This window comes from Ovis canadensis, chromosome 18 (assembly GCF_042477335.2).
Source record: "Ovis canadensis isolate MfBH-ARS-UI-01 breed Bighorn chromosome 18, ARS-UI_OviCan_v2, whole genome shotgun sequence".
Classification (NCBI taxonomy): Eukaryota; Metazoa; Chordata; class Mammalia; order Artiodactyla; family Bovidae; genus Ovis; species Ovis canadensis.
Window position 1 is genome coordinate 22,212,755 of NC_091262.1, and position 25,468 is coordinate 22,238,222.

At 40.5% G+C, this 25,468-nt stretch overlaps 1 protein-coding gene across 1 annotated transcript in view; it reads left to right on the plus strand.

The window, feature by feature from the left end:
- LOC138423741 (TAF5-like RNA polymerase II p300/CBP-associated factor-associated factor 65 kDa subunit 5L) overlaps window positions 1-19,719 on the plus strand; it is a 120,859-nt gene extending 101,140 nt beyond the window's left edge. The window contains 6 exon segments of the mRNA XM_069560036.1: window positions 2,688-2,877; window positions 17,942-18,292; window positions 18,295-18,348; window positions 18,351-18,499; window positions 18,501-19,663; window positions 19,665-19,719. Of these exon segments, the coding sequence (XP_069416137.1) occupies window positions 2,688-2,877; window positions 17,942-18,292; window positions 18,295-18,348; window positions 18,351-18,499; window positions 18,501-19,663; window positions 19,665-19,719 (1,962 nt within the window).
- The last annotated feature ends 5,749 nt before the right edge of the window (window positions 19,720-25,468 follow it).

Genomic DNA, 25,468 nt, shown 5'->3' on the forward strand with positions numbered 1-25,468 from the left:
CAGTCTATAGGGTCACAAGGAGTTGGACGCAACTGAGCATGCACACACCACATCACATACAAGGTTATATGCAAATACTTACCCAGAGAGATTATTTCAAGGACATCATGGGCTTATTTTATTGGGATTAATATAGTCCAGATGCTGTTTTTCTACTCGAGCCATCACTATAGAAAATGTAAAAGTAGGTGCATTTCAGTTGAAATTCAATGGTTGGCCATTAGGTTGCACTTGAAATTGAGTTGGGTGCAAAGAACAGGGAAAACAGAAGGCAAATGCTTTCGAAGTTCACCATCTCTGCCATCTGTTCACCATCTCCCTGCTCTGTGGAGAAAGTAAGTAAATAAATGAATAGGTAAGAAACTTGAGCAAAAGGGGATTCTACTTTCAAAGCTCTGCTCAGAAGAGTCTTAGGTATGAAACAAACATTATTTCTAACCCTAAAACCTCTGAGAAAGATGTATATTTTTACTAAAAGTTTTCTTGAGGGCACAATAATGAAAAAAAATTCATTCAACTGAGTATAGTAATACTTCCTAACAATTCTCTTTACCTGTCCATCTCCCTAAAGTTACTCTTTGTGATTTAGTTAAGTCTTTCTGTCTTTAAAAACCCCATGCTCCTCTAGTGCTCAGCCTCACCATTTCTCATCTTTCCTCTACCCTACCTCGTTTCCACTGCATCCTTTTCTCTCTACTATGCCCCCGACAGTCGATGTGAAGGAATTTTCCCTCCTCTATTCTCCAGCTATGCGGCTCTACCCATAATCATGATAGATTCAATAAAGATCAGCAGCAGAGTCACACAGGAAAGGCGGCAAACTGCGCTAAAGTCAGGCTTATCAAGGTGTAATTTACATACCGTAAGATTTATCCTTTTGCAATGTAGAGTTTAATGAGTTTTATAGATATGTATATTTATGTCACCACCACCATCATCAACAAATAAAGGTTAATTATCTGAAAAAGTTCCTTCATGCCTCTTTACAATAAATCCCCTCCTTCCATCCTCTCAGGAAACCATTCATCTGATTTCTATTTCTGTAATTTTGCCTTTTCCAGAAGTTACCTGTATTAGTTTCCTAAGTCTGCTGTAACAAAGTGTCAAAAAAACGGTGACTTAAACAATACAAATTTATTATCTCAAAGCCCTCGATGCTAGAAGCCTGTGACAGCTATCAGCAGGGTTGGTTTCTTCGGAGAGCAATGGCAGAAAACTCTGGTCCAGGCCGCTTTTCTTGGTGTGCAGATGGCCATTTCCTCCCTGTGTCTTCACATAATCTTCCCGCTACAAATGTGTGTCTGTTTCCAGATCTCCCTTTTTAATAAGTATACTCGTAATTGGATTAGGACCCACCATAACCCAAATGACCTGATTCAACTTGACTACCTCTGTGAAAACCCGATTCATGTCAATGTATGGCAAAACCAATACAATATTGTAAAGTAATTAGCCTCCAATTAAAATAAATAAATTTATATTGAAAAAAAAAGAAAAAACCCTTATCTCCATATATGGCCACATCAGAGGTACTGGGGCTTAGGACTTCAAAAATGATTTTGGGTAACACAACTCAACCATACATCACATAAATGAAATAATACAATACATAACCTTTTCCTTTGGTCTCTCATATGCATATTGCTTTTGAGATTTACCTAATATTTTATGGCATATGTCACAACTTTGTTCCCTTCTACTACTAAGTGGCATTCCAATTTATGGATGTACCACAATTCTGTGTTCATTTACAAGTTGATGGATAGTTCAGTAATCTCTCATTTGGGGTTTTTATTAATAAGCGGCTATAAGCTTCTGCATGTAGATCTTGGTGTGCATGTATGCTTTTACTAGGTAATATCTAATAGTAGAATTGCTGGGACGTATAAATGAATGTTTAATTTTATAAGAAACTGTCAAACTATTTCCCAAAGTTCCTGCAGTATTCTGCATTCTTATAGAAATGTAATTTATTTCAGTTCCTCCACACCATCACTAGCATTTGGCATTGTCCATTTTCTTAGCTCTCACCATTTCAGTAGATGTGTTATGATATGGTTTTAGTTTTCATGAGCACCTTTTGACATGCTTTATTCTTTTATCTCATTTTTATTGGACTGCTGTCCCTTTTATTGAGTGGTGTTCTTTATAAAATCTGAATATAAGACCTTTATACATATATGCTTTATAAATACTTTCCCCATGATCTGCTGCTTGTCTTTTCACTTTCTTAATCAGGTATCTCAAAGTGAAGAGCAAGCAGTTCTATTCTGATATTTTGATCTTGTCACGTAAACAACCAGAAGAGGGACAATGTCTGAATGAGTGTTAACAAGAAAAATTTACTAACTTCACATATTGAGTAAATGTTTAGCGAAACAAATGAGAATATTGTTAGGATAACTCCTTCTTCCTCCTGAGGATTCCTCCCATTCCTGGAAGATTTTACCCCTTACTAATTCAATATCTGCTACATTGATACAACTCATGTTCTGTCTCTTGGTGATTTTAGTATCCATGTAGTTGATTGCTGATTTGACTTACCTCTTCTTTCTTCTGCTCTCCTCCTACTCCACTGGTTTCACCTTTTCAACACTCTTCTCAAAATCATACTCATCTCCTTGGCTCCTAAGATTAAAGAGCCCCAGGGCTCAGCTTTATGCTTTCAATTTATACTCATTCTCTAGGGACAAGCAGTCACTCCTGGATTTAGTACTAACTACAAAAAAATGACTCTCAAATCTCCTCACATTATTCAGAGTCTTCAGGCAGCAAAAGCTGTTACTTTTCAAGCAGACTGTGGACATTTCATGTTTAACCTAAGTTCAGAATACAGTGAGGACTTATGTCGCAGCTTGATAAAGGCCCCCAAAAATAGTAAGACCTAATGCCTATAGCATTATTTTGAAAGGTAAAGACAAAGCAGACATGAATGAGACCTAAATGAAATCTCAAGAGTCCTTATAAGAGAAAGGCAGAGATACATTTCAACACACAAAAAGCATAATGCAATGAGAAGACAGGTAGAAACTGGAGTGATGTGACCATAAGCCAAATAATACCAGAAGCTACCAAAAATGGGGAGATGCAATGATTAAACCCTAGAGTCTCGAGAAGGAGTACAACCAGCCCATCAACACCTTGATTTCAACCCAGTGATACTGATTTTGGACTCTGGACTCCAGAATTGTGAGAGAAGCAATCTCTGTTTCCTTAAACTACCTAGTTTGCACTAAGTTGTTACAGTAGCCACAGAAAGTGAATGAAACTTAACCTGGACGTTGTTGGCACAGTAGAGAAGACTGGGCACAGATGTGGATGATCTGGTGGACTGAGAGTCTTTTATTCCCTGACTGACAAATGACAGTCCTAATAGAGATTAGAGTTAACACTGTAACATCAAGGTGAAGGACTGTCAAGAAACCTGAAATTTCTCTTTGGGTTTTTTGACACTAGCTTTGTTACTCTGGACTTGTCACTTAACAACTCTGGGACATATCTACCTCACTTGGAAAACTCAATCCTAAACATAAATATTCCCAAGACTAACAACTTGTGATTTTATCCAAGTATTTTCACTTGTGCCTATTATGTTCAAGATATATTTTCTTCATAAACGGTCTTTGTCTCAGACTCCCCTGATCAGGAGCGGGCTTATCTGTTGTTGGCTCAATCACCAAGTCATCTTCAACTCTTCAGGACCCCATGGACTGCAGCACACCAGGCTTCCCTGTCCCTCACTATCTCCTGGAGTTTGCCAAAGTTCACGTCCATTGCACTGGTGACAACATCCAACCATCTCATCCTCTATCTGCCTCTTCTCCTCCCACCTTCAATCTTTCCCAGCATTAGGGTCTTTTCCAATGAGTCTGCTGTTCACATCAGGAGGCCAAAGTATTGGAGCTTCAGCTTCAGTATCAGTCCTTCCAATAAATAGGATTGATTTCCTTTAAGACTGACTGGTTTGATTTCCTTGCTATCCAAGGGACACTCAAGAATCTTCTTCAGCACCAGAGTTCTGAATTCTTTGGCGCTCTACCTTCTTTATGGTCCAGCTCTCACATCCATACATGACTACTAAAGACCACAGCCTTGACTATACAGACCTTTATTGGCAAAGTGATGTCTTTGTTTTTTTTTTTTTTTAAACTTTATTTTACTTTACAATAATGTATTGGTTTTGCCATACATTGACATGAATCCACCACAGGTGTACATGCGTTCCCAAACATGAACCCCCCCCTCCCACCTCCCTCCCCACCTGGGTCATCCCCGTGCACCAGCCCCAAGCATGCTGTATCCTGCATCGGACAAAGACTGGTGATTCGATTCTTACATGATAGTATACATGTTTCAATGCCATTCCCCAAATCATCCCACCCTCTCCCTCTCCTTCTGAGTCTAAAAGTCCGCTACACACAACTGTGTCTTTTTTGCTGTCTTGCATACAGGGTCATCATTGCCATCTTTCTAAATTCTATATATATGTGTTAGTATACTGTATTGGTGTGTTTCTTTCTGACTTACTTCACTCTGTATAATAGGCTACAGTTTCATCCATCTCATCAGAACTGATTCAAATGTATTCTTTTTAATGGCTGAGTAATACTCCATTGTGTATATGTACCACAGCTTTCTTATCCATTCATCTGCTGATGGACATCTAGGTTGTTTCCATGTCCTGGCTATTACAACAGTGCTGCGATGAACATTGGGGTACATGTGTCTCTTTCAATTCTGGTTTCCTCGGTGTGTATGCCCAGCAGTGGGATTGCTGGGTCATATGGCAGTTCTATTTGCAATTTTTTAAGGAATCTCCACACTGTTTTCCATAGTGGTTGTACTAGTTTGCATTCCCACCAACAGTGTAGGAGGGTTCCCTTTTCTCCACACCCTCTCCAGCATTTATTGCTTGCAGATTTTTGGATCGCAGACATTCTGACTGGTATGAAGTGGTACCTCATTGTGGTTTTGATTTGCATTTCTCTAATAATGAGTGATGTTGAGCATCTTTTCATGTGTTTGTTAGCCATCCGTATGTCTTCTTTGGAGAAATGTCTATTTAGTTCTTTGGCCCATTTTTTGATTGGGTCGTTTATTTTTCTGGAATTGAGCTGCATAAGTTGCTCGTATATTTTTGAGATTAGTTGTTTGTCAGTTGTTTCATATGTCTTTGGTTTTTAACACACTGTCTAAGTTTGTCATAGCTTTCCTGCCAAGAAACAACTGCCTTCTAATTTCATGGCTGCACTGCCTTGTCATGGCGAAGGGGTTTGCATAACTCAATGAAGCTACGAGCCATGCCATGCAGGGTCACCCAAGGCGGACAGGTCATAGTGGAGAGTTCTGACAAAATGTGGTCCACTGGAGGAGGGAATGGCAAACCGCCCCACTACATTGCTGTGAGATCCCCATGAACAATATATAAAGGCTGGCTTTTCTACCTTTGGCAAAAGCTGAACTTCCCTCAGGAGCCTGCCTTGTAGAGAAAGTGAAATCTCATTGAATTCTCTTATTCCTGACCCCAGTGTCTGAGTAACATCTCCACATGGTCCCAGTTTTTACATGAATCTCAGATGAGTAAGATTCTCTTCTGGTTTTCAGCTGCCATAGATCACTCATAGAGAATTTCCCTATCACCTCCTGACAGAATTTGGTTAGTTCCCAGAGAGTTAATTATGGTCTATAAGAGTTAATTTGATAGGTTAATTACACTCTATTTCTGTTAAATTCAGCATTGAGACTTAAGTCATCTTAACTCTGATATCCAATACTTTTGTAGTTTCAAAACCCTCTCTCTCATTCTTACCAGCACATAAGCATTCATTCTCTCTCAACATTCTCAATTAAAACAAATTCCAATATAAAATCTTTACACATAAATTCTCTCCAAACTGAAACACTGTATTCACATTCATATCAGAAATGTCTCTAATCTACTTATACTTTTTTTATCTTCTGTTCATCAGAAGTACTGAATAGTCCTTCATCTTTCATGAGAAACCCACCATTTACCCTTTGAAGATTCCATTAAACTGCTCTGTTCTCTCACAAGAAGGAAACAAGTTCTCAACTGAAAATGTTTAACTACATACCATGTCCATACATATTAACAGACAAAACAAAATATATACAAACAACTGAATAATGGTTCAGAAGGATTATGATGTATAACGACCATGTCCACACAACGACAATAAAAGCTCAGGGTTTTTTAGACAGCAGAAAACACAGAGTGGAGATACATGTTAGATCTACTGGATTTCATACTATTTGATGCTATTGATGGGGTAAAGTGTGAGGAAGAAGGCGATTACCCAACAATGGATATCAGTGATGCCAACAACACTCTTAGTTTATGGAGACTCTGGTCCTAGGCACTGCCATGTTTAGCATGAGGCAGACAGACGGACTCTCTTGGAGAGATAAAAAAGAGTATGCTCAGGACAGTGTCATGAAGTAGAACCAAGATATGGGAAGAAGTTCTTAGTGCAATGCCTTAACACAGCAGACCCTCCACAGACATCACTGCTAGTGAGAGCAGCAGTAGCAATAGCTTACCATGCACCAAGCAGGGGTCTGGAGGCAAGGCGTTGTACAGGAGTGAGAGGAGGCAACAGGAGGATAAACTCACCAGGATTAGTGTAAAGCATATAGATGAGAGTAATGAAACTCACATCTTGAAGAAGACCATTTTGTTTTAAGATGACTCTAATTTTTCAAATCTTCATTTTTAGGAAAAATGAACTCTACATTACCAAACTTCAAACTTCTGGTTCAAATGGTCTTCTCTGAAGCAACCAGAAACATATAACACTATGTTAAATATATTCAAGAGCCATAGAAATTTGATAATAGCCCTTAGTAGTCCTAGAGGAGTCTTTTACTATGACATTTTATCCCACTTCTAAGATCTTTTCATCAATAAATATTCAAGATATAAAAATATCTATAAATGTTTATCTCAGTATTTTTTGTTATAGAAAAAACTACAAACTTTTTTAATAGAGAAAACTACTTCATTATAGAGAACTAAAAACTACTTAATGAGCCTACAATAAATGACTGCTACTGTGATATAGTCATGACAAGCTATTTTATGTCTATTCTTAAGATTTTTGATAAAAAATAAATATATATACATAGAAATGTACAAATTCATACCATATCAATCACTGTTCCTTTGTGGATTGTGTAAACTTGGGTAATGTTTGTCTCACTTTATATATATCCAAATATATATACACAAAACACTTGTTTTTTCAAAAGGTTCTTTCACTGATAATGCATTTGTTTTATAAGTGATATCAATTAATTACACAGATAAGTTAAAACTGTAGAGGCAAGTTATAAATTATGAAGTGGTCAATTAATGTGTGTTTTAATGTCTATTGAATGCCTATTATGGTCTAGTCCCTGGGAATACCAAAATATATAAGACATTTTCAGTTCAGTTCAGTCGCTCAGTCATGTCCAACTCTTTGTGACCCCATGAACTGCAGAATGCCAGGCCTCCCTGTCCATCATCAACTCCCAGAGTTTACCCAAACCCATGTCCATTGAGTCTCTGATGCCATCCAACCATCTCATCCTCTGTCATCCCCTTCTCCTCCTGCCCTCAATCTTTCTCAGCATCAGGGTCTTTTCCAATGAGTCAGCTCTTTGCATCAGGTGGCCAAAGTATTAGAGTTTCAGTGTCAACATCAGTCCTTCCAATGAACACCCAGGACTGATTTCCTTTAGGATGGACTGGTTGGATCTCCCTGCAGTCCAAGGGACTCTCAAGAGCCTTCTCCAACACCACAGTTCAAAAGCAGCAACTCTTCAGCGCTTAGCTTTCTTTATAGTCCAACTCTCACACCCATACGTGACCACTGGAAAAACCATAGCCTTGACTAGACAGACCTTTGTTGGCAAAGCAATGCCTCTGCTTTTTAATATGCTGTCTAGGTTAGTCATAACTTTCCTTCCAAGGAGTAAGCATCATTTAATTTCATGGCTGCAGTCACCATCTGCAGTGATTTTGGAGCCCCCCAAAAATAAAGTCTGACACTGTTTCCACTGTTTCCCCATCTATGTCCCATGAAGTAATGGGACTGGATGCCATGATCTTCATTTTCTGAATGTTGAGCTTTAAGCCAACTTTTTCACTCTCATCTTTCACTTTCATCAAGAGGCTCTTTAGTTCTTCTTCACTTTCTGCCCTAAGGGTGGTGTCATCTGCATATCTGAGGTTATTGATATTTCTCCCAGCAATCTTGATTCCAGCTTGTGCTTCTTCCAGCCCAGCTTTTCTCATGATGTACTCTGCATATGCATTAAATAATCAGGGTGACAATATATAGACTTGAAAACATTCACAAATAGCCCAGAGTATAATAAAACTTCAACTGAAAGTTTTATTCATCTAGTCACATATGTTTACCAGTCTATATCTGTCTAATGTCAGTATTTATGTTAGGTCCTTGACAAAATCCACACCTTTGACAGAAAGAAAAAACACCATCAGTATCAATGATTAAGAAATTGATGAACAAAATTTGAATGCACAAAAATTATTCTAAATTCATCTTCATAGAAAAAGATAATGAGGATTGCTTCAAACAGCAAATATAAATGTTTTTACAAACAATTATGGAAAATATCACTGATAATGTTTGCTAACAATGAGATCCAATTACTAAATATATTGAAGAATTCACTAAGATGCATTAATGTGTATAATGTAGAGTTCATTTTATGAATATCTTAATTTCAGACATATATTAGATTTTTCTGTATTTCTTAGATATAAAATGCATTTAATCAGTACATTTTGAGATCAAATTATCAAAACATTAATTTTTATTATAAAAGGTTGTTATATATTTAAATTTTTAATCATTATATATTTTTTACATTTCTTATTTATAAATCGTGTGACTGCTTTGTTTAATACAGCCAAAGGTCAAAAAGAAAGAGCCATGAAATTATTCAAGCAGAGTATGTGCACCATAAAGGATGTTCATAAAATTAGACATAGGGTCTGAAGATAACGAGTTGGATTTTACTCCTTACCATGGTACCAATTTTAATAGAACAAACTAAATATTTTTGGAAAAGTTTGCTTACATCAATACTGTTGGGTATTTTGTTCTTCTATACAGTGAAGCTATTTCAGAGAAAAAAGGGGAGCAAGATTCTGAAACTTTATGACATAAACATGGTCTCCTCTGTTTTCACTTCCAACTTCCCTAAAACAAGCTACTGAAGCCCATACAATACTGGGCTCAATTGAAGTCCTAGGTTTTGTTGGATCTTCTGAACGAAAAAGCAGAGTAAGAGCCTTCTATCTCCCACAAAGTCTCCAAGATACCTTAGGAGACCAACTTTAAAAAGTCCTGATAAATGAACTTCTATCATAGTGCCATAAGGACTAACACAGACCAACTCTCAAATAAAACTAGTAAAAATTATAACAATGACAATTTAGACTCTCAGAAAATGGCCCGAAAGATATGCAGAAAATGAAAATATATTTAATTGAGAAAATCTACTAAAACTCTCTGTTTGTCTCCAAGGCAAACCATTCAATACCACAGTTATCCAAGTCTATGCCCCAACCAGTAACGCTGAAGAAGCTGAAGTTGAACGGTGCTATGAAGACCTACAAGACCTTTTAGAACTAACACACAAAAAAGATGTCCTTTTCATTATAGGGGACTGGAATGGAAAAGTAGGAAGTCAAGAAACACCTGGAGTAACAGGCAAATTTGGCCTTGGAATGTGGAATGAAGCAGGGCAAAGACTAATAGAGTTTTGCCAAGAAAATGCACCGGTCATAGCAAACACCCTCTTCCAACAACACAAGAGAAGACTCTACACATGGACATCACCAGATGGTCAACACTGAAATCAGATTGATTATATTATTTGCAGCCAAAGATGGAGAAGCTCTATACAGTCAGCAAAAACAAGACCAGGAGCTGACTGTGGCTCAGATCATGACCTCCTTATTACCAAATTCAGACTCAAATTGAAGAAAGTAGGGGAAACCGCAAGACCATTCAGGTATAACCTAAAAAATGATTATACAGTGGAAGTGAGAAATAGATTTAAGGACCTAGACCTGATAGATAGAGTGCCTGAGAAACTATGGAATGAAGTTCGTGACATTGTACAGGAGACACGGATCAAGACCATCCCCATAGAAAAGAAATGCAAAAAGCAAAATGGCTGTCTGGGGAGGCCTTACAAATAGCTGTGAAAAGAAGAGAGGCGAAAAGCAAAGGAGAAAAGGAAAGATATAAGCATCTGAATGCAGAGTTCCAAAGAATAGCAAGAAGAGATAAGAAACCCTTCTTCAGTGATCAATGTAAAGAAATAGAGGAAAACAACAGAATGGGAAAGACTAGAGATCTCTTCAAGAAAATTAGAGATACCAAGGGAACATTTCATGCAAAGATGGGCTTGATAAAGGACAGAAATGATATGGACCTAACAGAAACAGAAGATATAAGAAGAGGTGGAAAGAATACATGGAAGAACTGTACAAAAAAGATCTTCATGACCCGGATAATCATGATGATGTGATGACTAATCTAGAGCTGGACATCTTGGAATGTGAAGTCAAGTGGGCCTCAGAAAGCATCACTACGAACAAAGCTAGTGGAGGTGATGGAATTCCAGTTGAGCTGTTTCAAATCCTGAAAGATGATGCTGTGAAAGTGCTGCACTCAATATGCCAGCACATTTGGAAAACTCAGCAGTGGCCACAGGACTCGAAAAGGTCAGTTTTCATTCCAATCACAAAGAAAGGCAATGCAAAAGAATGCGCAAACTACTGCACAAATGCGCTCATCTCACATGCTAGTAAAGTAATGCTCAAAATTCTCCAAGCCAGGCTTCAGCAATACTGAACAACAAACTTGCTGATGTTCAAGCTGGTTTTAGAAAAGGCAGAGGAACCAGAGATCAAATTGCCAACATCCACTGGATCATCAAAAGAGCAAGAGAGTTCCAGAAAAACATCTATTTCTGCTTTATTGACTATGTCAAAGCCTTTGACTGTGTGGATAACAATAAACTGGAAAATTCTGAAAGAGATGGGAATACCAGACCACCTGACCTGCCTCTTGAGAAATCTGTATGCAGGTCAGGAAACAACAGTTAGAACTGGACATGGAACAACAGACTGGTTCCAAATAGGAAAAGGAGTACGTCAAGGCTGTATATTGTCACCCTGCTTATTTAACTTCTATGCAGAGTACATCATGAGAAACACTGGGCTGGAAGAAGCACAAGCTAGAATCCAGATTGCCAGGAGAAATATCAATAACCTCAGATATGCAGATGACACCACCCTTATGGCAGAAAGTGAAGAGGAGCTAAAAAGCCTCTTGATGAAAGTGAAAGATGAGAGTGAAAAAGTTGGGTTAAAGCTCAACATTCAGAAAACGAAGATCATGGCATCCGGTCCCTTAACTTCATGGGAAATAGATGGGGAAACAGTGGAAACAGTGTCAGACTTTATTTTGGGCGTGGGGGGGGGGGCTACAAAATCACTGCAGATGGTGACTGCAGCCATGAAATTAAAAGATGCTTACTCCTTGGAAGAAAAGTTATGAGCAACCTAGATAGCATATTCAAAAGCAGAGCCATTACTTTGCCGACTAAGGTCCGTCTAGTGAAGGCTACTGTTTTTCCTGTGGTCATGTATGGATGTGAGAGTTGGACTGTGAAGAAGGCTGAGCACCGAAGAATTGATGCTTTTGAACTGTGGTGTTGGAGAAGACTCTTGAGAGTCCCTTGGACTGCAAGGAGATCCAACCAGTCCATTCTGAAGGAGATCAGCCCTGGGATTTCTTTGGAAGGAATGATGCTAAAGCTGAAGCTCCAGTACTTTGGCACCTCATGTGAAGAGTTGACTCACTGGAAAAGACTCTGATGCTGGGAGGGATTGGGGGCAGGAGGAGAAAGGGACGACCGAGGATGAGATGGCTGGATGGCAGCACAGACTCGATGGACATGAGTCTGAGTGAATTCCGGGAGATGGTCATGGACAGGGAGGCCTGGCGTGCTGCTATTCATGGGGTCGCAGAGTCGGACACGACTGAGCGACTGAACTGAACTGAACTAAAACTAAAATGTTTTAAGTGAGTCTGGGGCATTCAAACTTGGCCCGCCAGCTCAGTGCTTTGGAAATTCCATACCAGATTCGTGCACCTTAACATGTGGAAGGATTCCTTTTCAACTGCTCTCAGTTAAAGGGCTACCGTATCTTTCTAGGAGAGGACATCAAGATTTCTAATCATGCTTAAGTTATCTGTTGCAGACATTATGTTCCAGTGAAATTCAGTCAGGAGTCAGTTCTTAAGTCCAGTCTCTCCTTGTGGGATGGAGGCTCTATTTTAAGTGACTGTTGGGGCCCAGATCACCCATACTTCAGTTTGTTTGTCCTGCATTTAAGAAGCAAGTAGAGAAACCAGAGGTTATAACCTGATCTACATCCCTTCATCCCCAGTTGAATGCCTACTTTATAATGAGTAACTCTCAGAGAGAAATATACCTTTGTCCCCACCCCCAACTTCAGAGCCCTAACTCAGATATTTTGCCTCAGGGTAAATGCAGTCCATAAAACAGAAAGCTCTGAATCTCTTCCCAAGCAACTGACTTAATTGAAACAGAGTGTGGGGAATTGAACCCAAAGGAATTTTCAAAACAATGGAAGTGTGATGAAAAGTAATTAAAAAGAAACTGGTAGATTGCTTAGAAATATAAGGTGTACTATTATTTGACTAAGTTTCCAGAAAAAATAAAAAATAAAAAAATCAGGGAAAGAGACCAAAACAATTTCAAATGAAGACCTTGAAAACTGTCCTTGTAAAGAAGTCTGAATTTCAGTGAATCGTTCTGTAAGAAATTTATGCCTCAGGTCATTTTTGATGATGGAGAAATAAGTCAGAAATTAGTGGAGCTTAAGAGCTAGATGCTATTACAATAAACAAACAAAAATCATCATTCCAGGATGACAGTGCTCATGAAGACTTCACCTTCATGTGGCAATGACAGTGGCTCACACTATGGGGGTGAAATATACTTTGCTAAAATAATCTTGCTAGTCAGTAAACAAAGTAAGGAACCAATAGCAAAAACAAGTCCCAGAGAGTGGAAAGGGGAACATACAAAGTTTCTACAACATTAAATATAAGTTGATAAAATTTCTATAGTAGAACATTCACACAATTGCTAGTTTTTTTTAATATCTAGTTCCCCAAAAATATATATGAAATGTACACATGCACATATATATACACATACACACACACATACACATTTATAAATATATATGTGTTAAGCCACTTCAATCAATGTGTCCAACTCTGCGTGACCCCATGGACTGTAGCCTACCAGGCTTCTCTGTCCATGGGATTCTCCAGGCAAAAATAATGGAGAGGGTTGCCATACCCTTCTCCAGGGGATCTTCCTGACCCAGGGATTGAATTCGCAACTCTTAAGATGTCCTTTTCATTATAGGGGACTGGAATGGAAAAGTAGGAAGTCAAGAAACATCTGGAGTAACAGGCAAATTTGGCCTTGGAATACGGAATGAAGCAGGGCAAAGACTAATAGAGTTTTGCCAAGAAAATGCACCGGTCATAGCAAACACCCTCTTCCAACAACACAAGAGAAGACTCTACACATGGACATCACCAGATGGTCAACACTGAAATCAGACTGATTATATTATTTGCAGCCAAAGATGGAGAAGCTCTATACAGTCAGCAAAAACAAGACCAGGAGCTGACTGTGGCTCAGATCATGACCTCCTTATTACCAAATTCAGACTCAAATTGAAGAAAGTAGGGGAAACCGCAAGACCATTCAGGAATAACCTAAATCAAATCCCTTATGATTATACAGTGGAAGTGAGAAATAGATTTAAGGGCTTAGATCTGATAGATAGAGTGCCTGATGAACTATCGAATGAGGTTAGTGACACTGTACAGGAGACACGGATCAAGACCATCCCCATGGAAAAGAAATGCAAAAAGCAAGATGGCTGTCTGGGGAGGCCTTACAAATAGCTGTGAAAAGAAGAGAGGCAAAAAGCAAAGGAGAAAAGGAAAGATATAAGCATCTGAATGCAGAGTTCCAAAGAATAGCAAGAAGAGATAAGAAAGACTTCCTCAGTGATCAATGCAAAGAAATAGAGGAAAAGAACAGAATGGGAAAGACTAGAGATCTCTTTAAGAAAATTAGAGATACCAAGGGAACATTTCATGCAAAGATGGGCTCGATAAAGGACAGAAATGATATTGACCTAACAGAAGCAGAAGTTGTTAACAAGAGGTGGCAAGAATACACAGAAGAACTGTACAAAAAAGATCTTCACAACCCAGATAATCACGATGGTGTGATCACTCATCTAGAGCCAGACATCCTGGAATGTGAAGTCAAGTGGGCATTAGAAAGCATCACTATGAACAAAGCTAGTGGAGGTGATGGAATTCCAGTGGAGCTGTTTCAAATCCTGAAAGATGATGCTGTGAGTGTTGCACTCAATACGCCAGCACATTTGGAAAACCCAGCAGTGGCCACAGGACTGGAAAAGGCCAGTTTTCATTCCAATCCCAAAGAAAGGCAATGCCAAAGAAGGCTCAAACTACCACACAATTGTACTCATCTCACATGCTAGTAAAGTAATGCTCAAAATTCTCCAAGCCAGGCTTCAGCAATACTGAACAACGAACTTGCTGATGTTCAAGCTGGTTTTAGAAAAGGCAGAGGAACCAGAGATCAAATTGCCAACATCCACTGGATCATCAAAAAAGCAAGAGAGTTCCATAAAACATCTATTTCTGCTTTATTGACTATGCCAAAGCCTTTAACTGTGTGGATCACAATAAACTGTGGAAAATTCTGAGAGATGGGAATACCAGACCACCTGACCTGCCTCTTCAGAAACCTATGTGCAGGTCAGGAAGCAACAGTTAGAACTGGACATGGAACGACAGACTGGTTCCAAATAGGGATAGAGTACATCAAGGCTGTATATTGTCACCCTGCTTATTTAACTTATATGCAGAGTACATCATGAGAAAAGCTGGACTGGAAGAAACATAAGCTGGAATCAAGATTGCCGGGAGAAATATCAATAACCTCAGATATGCAGATGACACCACCCTTATGGCAGAAAGTGAAGAGGAGCTAAAAAGCCTCTTGATGAAAGTGAAAGATGAGAGTGAAAAAGTTGGCTTAAAGCCCAACATTCAGAAAACGAAGACCATGGCATCCAGTCCCATCGCTTCATGGGAAATAGATGGGGAAACAGTGGAAACAGTGTCAGACTTTATTTTTTGGGGGGGGGGGACTCCAAAATCACTGCAGATGGTGACTGCAGCCATGAAATTAAAAGATGCTTACTCCTTGGAAGAAAAGTTATGAGCAACCTAGATAGCATATTCAAAAGCAGAGACATTACTTTGCCGACTAAGGTCTGTCTAGTCAAGGCTATGGTTCTTCCTGTGGCCATGTATGGATGTGAGAGTTGGACTGTGAGAAATCCGAGTGCTGAAGAATTGATGCTTTTGAACGGCAGTGTTGGAGAAGACTCTTGAGAGTCCCTTGGACTGCAAGGAGATCCAACCAGTCCATTCTGAAGGAGATCAGCCCTGGGATTTCTTTGGAAGGAATGATGCTAAAGCTGAAGCTCCAGTCCTTTGGCCACCTCATGCGAAGACCTGACTCATTGGAAAAGACTCTGATGCTGGGAGGGATTGGGGGCAGGAGGAGAAGGGGTCAACCGAGGATGAGATGGCTGGATGGCATCACTGACTCGATGCACATGAGTTTTGGTGAACCCCAAGAGTTGGTGATGGACGGGGAGGCCTGGCGTGCTGTGATTCATGGGGTTGCAAAGAGTCAGACACAACTGAGTGATTGAACTGAACACATATATATTATACATATATATAAACACATTTGATATATATATTGGGGAGACTGGATATTAAAAAATGTAGAAACTGTGTCAGTGTTATACCAGAGCAATTTTATCAATATGCGATGTATATAGATATGTACAGATGTAGTTATAGGTATATCATGCAATTAAATAGGAACTTCTGACACGTATACAGAAAAAAGCAACTAAACAATGGAAAAATATACTCTGTGAGATCAACCAGATGTGAGCTGTAACAGACAAAAACTTCAATATGGCCATTATAAATATATCTCACAAACTAAAAAGAATGATGCTAAAAGAAGTAAAAACCATGAGATGACAATATTCCAGCAAAGGAAAATATTAATACAGAAATAGAAAAAATATTGGCTTCCCTAGTAGCTCAGCAGGTAAAGAATCCACCTGTAATGCAGAAGACCATGTTTCAATTCTTGGGTTGGGAAGATGCCCTGGAGAAGGAAGAGGCTACCCACTCCAGTATCTTGGGCTTCCTGGGTGGCTCAGACAGTAAAAGAATCTGTATACAACACAGGAAACCTGGGTTCGATCCCTGGGTTGGTAAGGTCCTCTGGAGGAGGGCATGGCAACCCAGTTCGGTATTCTTGCCTGGAGAATTCCCATGGATAGACGTGCCTGGAGGGCTACAGTCCATGGGGTCAAAAAGAGTAGGGCACGGCTGAGAGACTATGCACAGCACAGCACAGAAATAATGTAGAAACGATAGCAATTTGGAGCTGAAAAATACAACTGAAAGAAACATTCCTTAGAGGGATCTACTAGCAGATTTGAATTGGCAGATGAAAGAATTAGTGAACTTGAAGATAAATCAACAGAGCTTATGAAATCTGAGTAATAGGAAAAAAAATGAAGAAAAATAAAAAGATGCAGAGAAATGTGGAAAATCAGTAGGCTCACCAATATATGCAAAGCAATTAACAATGTAACAATAAGTACAGTTCAGCTCAGTTCAGTCACTCAGTCATGTCTGACTCTTTGCAACCCCATGAATTGCAGCACACCAGGCCTCCCTGTCCATCACCACCGGAGTTCACTCAAACTCAGGTCTATCGAGTCGGTGGTGGCATCCAGCCATCTCATCCTCTGTCGTCCCCTTCTCTTCCTGCCCCCCATTCCCTCCCAGCATCAGAGTCTTTTCCAATGAGTCAGCTCTTCACATGAGGTGGCCAAAGTACTGGAGCTTCAGCTTTAGCATCATTCCTTCCAAAGAACACCCAGGGCTGATCTCCTTTAGAATGGATTGGTTGGATCTCCTTGCAGTCCAAGGGACTCTCAAGAGTCTTCTCCAACACCACAGTTCAAAAGCATCAATTCTTCGGTGCTCAGCCTTCTTCACAGTCCAACTCTCACATCCATACATGACCACTGGAAAAACCATAGCCTTGACTAGAGGCACCAGACTTATTTAAATGTAAATAGACTAAATGCTGCAATCAAAAGACACAGGGTAGCTGAATGGACAGAAAAAGAAGACCTATCTAAATGCTGCCTACACATGACTCAACGATTTAAAGACACAAATAAAAATTGTGAAAATGATGGGATGGAAAAATACATTCCATGGAAATGGAAAGCTGGGGTAGCAATACTCATATCAAACAAAACAGACTTTCTTTAAAACAAAGACTGTAACAAAAGAGAACAACGAGAAAAAGAGGAAAAAAATATTTAAAGAAATAATAATTGAAATGTCTAGACGTGATGAAAAAAATTAATCCACACATCCATGAAGCTTAAAGGACCCTAAGTAGGATAAACGCCAAGATATAGAAAAACATCATAGTAAGAAGATAAACAGGAAATGGAAGGCTTGAACACACTGTAAACTAAATTGACCTAACGGAGCTCTATAGAACACTTCAAACAGTAGAATATATACTCTTCTCAAGTGCACAAAGAGAATTCTCCAGGATAGGCCATAGAACAAAATTCAATATATTTAACAGAACTGAAAGACTTATAAATGTTTATGAGGACCTGGCTCAGCCCGAGGGGGCTCTGAGTCAGCTAGCCACCTCAGTCAGTCATCTCTCAGCTGCCCTGGAGACCCTGCGGGGGCTGAGGGGCACGCGGCATGGCGAAACCCTGGCGGCGGCGGCTGCAGTGGGGGAAGCCAGGAGCCACCTGGGATGTTCAGTCATGACACAAGTGCTCACGGAGCAGATCCAGACGGCCGCGTCTTGTCCTGCCAGCTGAAGCAGGGCCTGCGCCGGTTGCTGAAAGCCCAGGAGACGGCAGCCAGCCTCGCAGCCCAATCAGAATCTGGCTGTACCTTCACAGTGTCTGCAGCCTCTTGCGAGGGAGAGCCCCAGCAATATGAAGTACAATAGGAAGGCTGTGAAATTTTCTCACCCTCTCTGACTCCCGGCAGAGCCCTGAAGTGAAGAGGCCAGCGCCGATGACGTCATTGTGCAGCTGCGGACCACGCGGACCAGGCAGGATATCCTGTTTACGTGTAACTTCCGGCTGCGGGGCTTCCTGGACAACAAGTACGTGGTACGTCGACCGGAAGACAAGCTGCTATTCCTTTCGCCGCCGCCTCCAGAGGGATGGCACTGCGCTGGGCAGAGTGCTCGCCTGGCACATCATACCCAGTTTGTGGCCCGCTGAGAGGATGGACTACCAGCTCTACGCCAGCGGTGGCTCCTCCGGCGGTGAGGGCCCCAGCCTAGAGCCCACTGACATGCCGAAACCTGCCCTGCAGAACGAGGAGGCGCTGGAGGCCCTGCGGGAGAGCATCAAGCGCGTCCGGGACAGCCCCCCGTCCCTCACCACAATCTGCTTCTACGCTTTCTACAACACGAAGCAGCTGCTGAACACGGCGGAGGTCTCCCCGGACAGCAGGCTGCTTGCCGCGGGCTTTGACAACTCCTGTATAAAACTGTGGAGTCCGTGTTCCAAGAAGTTAAAATCCGAACCGCCTCAAGTCGACGCGTCTCACATGCACTTGGCTCGTGATGTCCCAGAGGAGGATGAGAACGACAGCGCAGCTCTGGAGATGAAAGTCCTTCGGGGACACTGTGGGCTGGTGTACGGCACCAGGTTCCTTCCTGACAGCTCAGCGCTGCTCTTCTGCTCTGAAGACACATCCATTAGGTATTGGGACCTGGGCAGCTTCACCAATACTGTGCAGTACCAGGGCCACGCCTGCCCCGTGTGGGACCTGGACATCAGCCCGCACAGCCTGTACTTCGCCAGCGGGTGCCACGACCGCACGGCCCGCCTCTGGTCATTTGATCGGACGTACCCACTGCGAATCTGCGCCGGGCACGTGGCGGACGTGGACTGCGTCCAGTTCCACCCCAATTCAAACTACTTAGCCACGGGCTCGACCGACAAGACGGTGCGGCCGTGGAGCACCCAGCAGGGGAACTCGGTGAGGCTCTTCACCGGCCACCGCGGCCCCGTGCACTCCCTGGCCTTTTCCTCCAACGGTAAGTACCTAGTGTCTGCAGGCGAGGACCAGCGGCTGAAGCTGTGAGACCTGGCGTCCGGGACCCTCTACAAAGAGCTGCAGGGCCACACCGACAACATCACCAGCCTCACCTTCAGCCCGGACAGCAGCCTGATCGCGTCAGCATCCATGGACAACTCAGTGCGTGTCTGGGACATCAAGGGCACGCACAGCCGCACGCCCGCAGACGGCTCATCCAGAGAGCTCCTGGGCGTCTGCACCCACCAGATGAGCAATGTGCTGAGCGTGCAACCTCCTGCTGGTGACCGGAGTCACACAAGAAAATGAGGAACCTTGATTTGTATATTTGATATAATGGGCTGGTGCGTGCAAAGGGCACAAGACCGCAAGTCTTAGGACAGACGGATGAAATCACTGCCTGACTGTGAAAGACCCACAAATGTCCCAAGCCCACTGCCCTCTTCTCAGTCCTCCTCTAGTGTGGAAGGACAGGGAGAGGAAGGGTGGTGATGGGAATGAACATGAAATCTGCAATCACAGAGATACTGCTGTGTCCTCCTGTGGCTGTTTCCAGTCTCTGGCGCCAAGGCGACCTTGCTTCACTGGGGCTGCACTCGGCAGGAGGATGTTTGCTGGGCGCCCTCCGTAGGGGCAATGCTGCAAGGGTCACTGAGTGGGAGGGACTCTATCAGGGTAAGAATGCAGGGGTGGGAATTAGGAAATGGGGCAGGGTCGTGCTGGCAAATGTCTTTCCGTTTCTGTGATTGCAGAGAACTAGGATTTTTATTGTTGAAAAGAGGAAACCTAGCACTGGCAGAGAGCCTTCTCTGCTCTCATCTTTCAGGTTTTTCTCCTGGCACTGGCTGTGATACCTGGAATTTTGAGGTTCAGGGAATTCAGAGAACTTGGTTGCTCAGTCTATTGGGAGAAAGGAGAAATTTCTGGGGGACAGACGGATCATTCCAGCTGACGTTTCTAGAAATGGGTGTGTGGATTTCAGGGAGAAAGTTTTGGGCTCTTGCATGCATGGTGGGAAAGAAAGATTATTTTGGGGATTGCACCTCTATTAACAGTTCTATCCCCTGAAAGGGCAGATTGTGGTAAATAAATGAAAATAATTGGAAGTGAAAAGTGGTAAGATAGAAAGTGTTCAATTTCCAGATGATTCTGAGGTGTGGCTTTTCCAGCGTCTTTTTCTCCTGAGATGGTTCCTTCTACCTCCTGCTTTGCAATAGCAGTTTAATGAACAGTCTGTGAAACATATCTTAAGTGTAAACACACACATCAAAAACTGCACTCTGAGGACGAAGCAACTTCTGATTTGTTGAAGATTAAATATTTCTGTTTGCTGAAGAGAATTTTTTGTATTTTGTTTTCTATTAATATGTATTTAGTTCCAAAAAAATAAAGGTTTATGAGCTTATAACCAAAGTGGAGTAAAATTTAAGTCAATAAGAGAAAGAAATGGAGGAAACTCATAAATATGTGAAAATCAAAATAGCACATTCCTAAATAACATGCCAAAAAAGAAATAAGAGAAACTATAAATTACTTTTAATGAAATTAAATAAAGACACAACATGCCAAAACTTATGAATTTCAGTAAAAATAATGCTTAAGGAATTTTTATAGCTAGAAAGGTCTACATTAATAGATCAATAACCCTTCAACTTAAAAATTTACTTTTAAAAAGTAAAGCCTATGTGCAAACGAAAATAAAAAGATTAGAGCAGAAATTAATGAAATAGAAAGTAGAAAAACAATATAAAAATCAATAAAGCCAAAAATGATTATTTGAAAAGATCAACAAAATGGCAAAGATTTCATTATGTTGACAGAGAAAATAAGCGAAGATTCAATGCAAAGAAAGAAAAGAGCAGATAACTCCTTTTGACTCTACTAAAATTAAAGAGACAATGAAAACTGTATGATAATAAAAAACTTAGGATAAATGTACAAATTCCTGGAAAAACAAAAAAACTAACGAAGCTGAATTTAGAAAAAAAAAAATACAGAATCTGAATAGTCATATAATAAGTGAAAGGTTTTAATTAGGAACGAAAAAATTTCACCACCACCAACAAAAAGTCCAAGCTGATATGGTCTCACAGTTGAATGTTTGCCAAACATTTGAAACATTAATTTTATATGGCCAATATTCTTTTGATAAGACCAATATTGCCCAGATATCAAAACAGATGAAGGCACAATAAAAAATAACTGCACAATAGTTATCTGTTATGAATACAGATGCAGAAGTGCTCAAAATAATATTAGCAAGTTAAATCCAACAGAGTGTAATAATAAGCTAATCTGTGGAGACAAAGCAGAACAGTGGTTGCCTAGGACTGCTGGTATGGGTGATTAGCAGAGAGGGGATAGTTAAAGTGTATGAGGTTTATGTTTCGAGATGATGAATGTATTCCATAAATGATCATGATAATGATTACAAACTTTGTGAATATGCTAAAAAACACTGAATTGAACAATTTAAGAGGTTATGTGCATTGCATCTTAAAAAAGATACTACCAAATTAAATACTTTATAGTATAATAAGGTGACATTTGACAAAAGCTTTGTCTGTGTCTGTTGAGATGATCATATGGGTTTTTTAATTTATGTTTTAATTGGAGGGTAATTGTTTTCAGTGTTGTATTGGTTTTTGCTGCACAACAGTGAGAACTGGCCATAATTATTTACATAGAAGGCAATGGCAACCCACTCCAGTACTCTTGCCTGGCAAATCCCATGGACGGAGGAGCCTGGTAGGCTACAGTCCATGGGGTCGCTAGGAGTCGGACAGGACTGAGCGACTTCACTTTCACCTTTCACTTTCATGCGTTGGAGAAGGAAATGGCACCCCACTCCAGTGTTCTTGCCTGGAGAATCCCAGGGATGGGGGAGCCTGGTGGGCTGCCGTCTATGGGGTCACACAGAGTTGGACACGACTGAAGCGACTTAGCAGCAGCAGCATATATGTGTATATATGTGTGTATATATATGTATATATATATATATACCTTCCCTCAAAAGCCTCCCAGCCCTCTCCTATCCCACTACTCTAGGTTATCATAAAGTGCCAGGCTGGGCCCCCTGTGTTATATAGCAGTTTCCCACTAGCTATCTATCTCATGTCAATGCTACTTTCTCAATTTGTCCTACCATCTCCTTTCCCTGCTGTGTCCACAAGTCCATTCTCTACGTCTGCATCTCCATTACTTCCCTGAAAACAGGGTCATTAGTACTACTTCGCTGCTGCTGCTGCTGCTAAGTCGCTTCAGTCATGGCCAACTCTATGTGACCCCATGGACGGCAGCCCACCAGGCTCCCCCGTCCCTGGGATTCTCCAGGCAAGAACACTGGAGTGGGATGCCATTTCCTTCTCCAATGCATGAAAGGGAAAAGTGAAAGTGAAGTTGCTCAGTCGTGTCCAACTCTTAGCCGAACTCATAGACTGCAGCCTACCAGGCTCCTCCGTCCGTGGGATTTTCCAGGCAAGAGTACTGGAGTGGGTTGCCATTACTCCTTCTCTAGATTCCATATATATATCTGTTAATATATGATCATATGGTTTTTAGTCTTCTGTTAGTTAATTTGGTGTATCACATTGATAGATTTGTGAACATCGAAAACCCTTGTGTCCCTGGAATAAATGCCACTGGATCCTGGTCTATGATCCTTTTAATGTATTGTTGGATTCAGACTGCCAATATTTTGTTGAAGATTTTAGGGTCTACGTTCATCAGTGATATTTTCCTGTACTCTTATTTGTGATATCTTTGTTTGGTTTTGGTATCAGGGTGGTGTGTTCGGAAGTGTTCCTTCCTCTGCTATTTTTTGCAAGAGTTTCAGAAGGATAGGTTTTAACTCTTAGGTATCTGATCAGATTCACCTTTGAAGCCATCTTAGTCCTGGACTTTAGTTTATTGGGAGTTTTCAAATCAAGGATTTAATTTCATTACTGGTAATTTGGTGGTTCATTTTCTCTGTTTCTTCCTGGTTCAATTGTATAAGATTGTACATTTCTGAGAAATTTTCCATTTCTTCTTGGTCGTCTATTTTATTAGGATATAGTTTTCTGCAGTCTGCTTTTGTGATCTTTTGTGTTTCTGTGATGTCAGTTGTAGCTTCTCCTTTTTCGTTTCTAATTTTATTGATCTGAGACCTCTTTTTTCCTTGATGAGTCTGGCTAAAGGCTTATCAAATTGATTTTTTCAAAGAACCAGTTTTTAGTTTCACTGATCCTTTCTATTGTTTTCTTCATCTCCATTTATTTCTGCATTGACTTTTATGATTTCTTTCCTTCTGCTAATTTTGGGTTTTGTTTGATCTTTTTTTATGTAGTTGCTTGAGGTGTAAAGTGAAGTAGTTCATCTGAGATTTTTCTTCCTTATATCATATTTTCCTAAGGTAAAATTATACTGCTATTAACTTCTGTTTTAGAACTGCTTTTGCTGTGTCCCATAGATTTTGGATCACCCTGTTTTCATTTTCATTTGTCTCTACAAATGAAAGACTTTGTCTATTTTTTTTCTCTTTCATTTCTTCAGTGATCTGTTGGTTACATGTTGTTTAGCCTCTATTTGTTTGTTTTTTTGAAGTTGCTTTTTCTTGTAGTTGATTTCCAGCCTCACAGTATTGTGATCAGAAAAGATGTTTCATATGGTTTCAGCTTTCTTAAATTTCCTGAGAATTGTCTTGTGGCCAGCATGTGTTCTATCCTGGAGAAGGTTCCATGTGCACCTGAAAAGAATATGTATTTTTCTGCTTTCAGATGACATGCTCTGTAAATATCAATTAAAATGTTCATCTGGTCTAATGTGTTATTTTTTTAAACTGGCTCAGATGGTAAAGAATCTGCCTGTAATGCGGGAATCGTGGGGTTCAATCCCTGGGTTGAGAAGATCCCCTGGAGGAGGGCATGGCAACCTGCTCCAGTATTCTTGCCTGGAGAATCCCCATGGACATAGTCTATGACAGGCTATGGTCCATGGGTCACAAACAGTTGGACATGATTGAGCAACTTAGCACACACAGTTGATTTACAATGTTGGGTTGTGCATCCATGCTCAGTCATGTCTGATTTTGTAACCCCATGGACTCCAGCCCACCAGGCTCCTCTGTCCATGGAATTCTCCAAGCAAGAATACTAGAGTGTTCCTAGTGTTCCTAGCATTTCCTCCTCCAGAATGTTGTATTAGTTTCTGCTGTATAGCAAACTGGATCAGTTATGTGTATACATATATCCACTCTTTTTAGATTCTTTTCCCATATAGGCCTTTTCAGAGTATTGAGTAGAATTCCCAGTGCCATACAATAGATTGTTATTAGTTATTGATTTTATAGAGTGGTTTATGTCAATGAAAATCTCTCAATTTATCCTTCCTCTCCTTGCCCCCTTGGTAACCATAAGTTAGTTTTCTACATCTTTGACTCTATATCTGCTTTGTAACTAAGTTCATTTGTACCTTTTTTTTTTTTTTGCTTCCACAAATGATATCACATAAGATTCATCTTTCTCTGTTCAACTTAATTCACTAAGTATAACTGTAAGTATAACAGTCTCTAGGTCCATCCCTCTTGCTGCAAATGGAATTATTTTGTTATTTTTATGGCTCAGTAACATTCCATTGTATATATATGTACCACATCTTTATTCCTTTGTTGATGGACATTTTGATTACTTCCAGGTTCTGGCTATTGTAAATAGTAGTGCAGTGAACACTGGGATGCATGTATCTTTTCCAGGTATGGTTTTCTTCAGATATAGCCCAGGAGAGGGATTGCTGGATCATATGGTAGCTCTGTTTTTAGTTTTTTAAGGAACTTCCATACTGTTCTGTATAGTGCCTGCACCTGTTTAAATTCCCAACAACAGTGCAGGAGGGCTCCCTTTTATTCACACCCTCTCTAGCATTTATTGTTTATAAACTTTTCATCATGGCCATTCTGACTGATTTAAAGTGATACCTCATTGTAGCTTTAATTTGTGTTTCTCTAATAATTAGTGATGTTAAGCATCTTTTTATGTGTTTTTGGCCATCTGTACATCTTCTTGAGGGAATTGTCTATTCAGATCATCCAC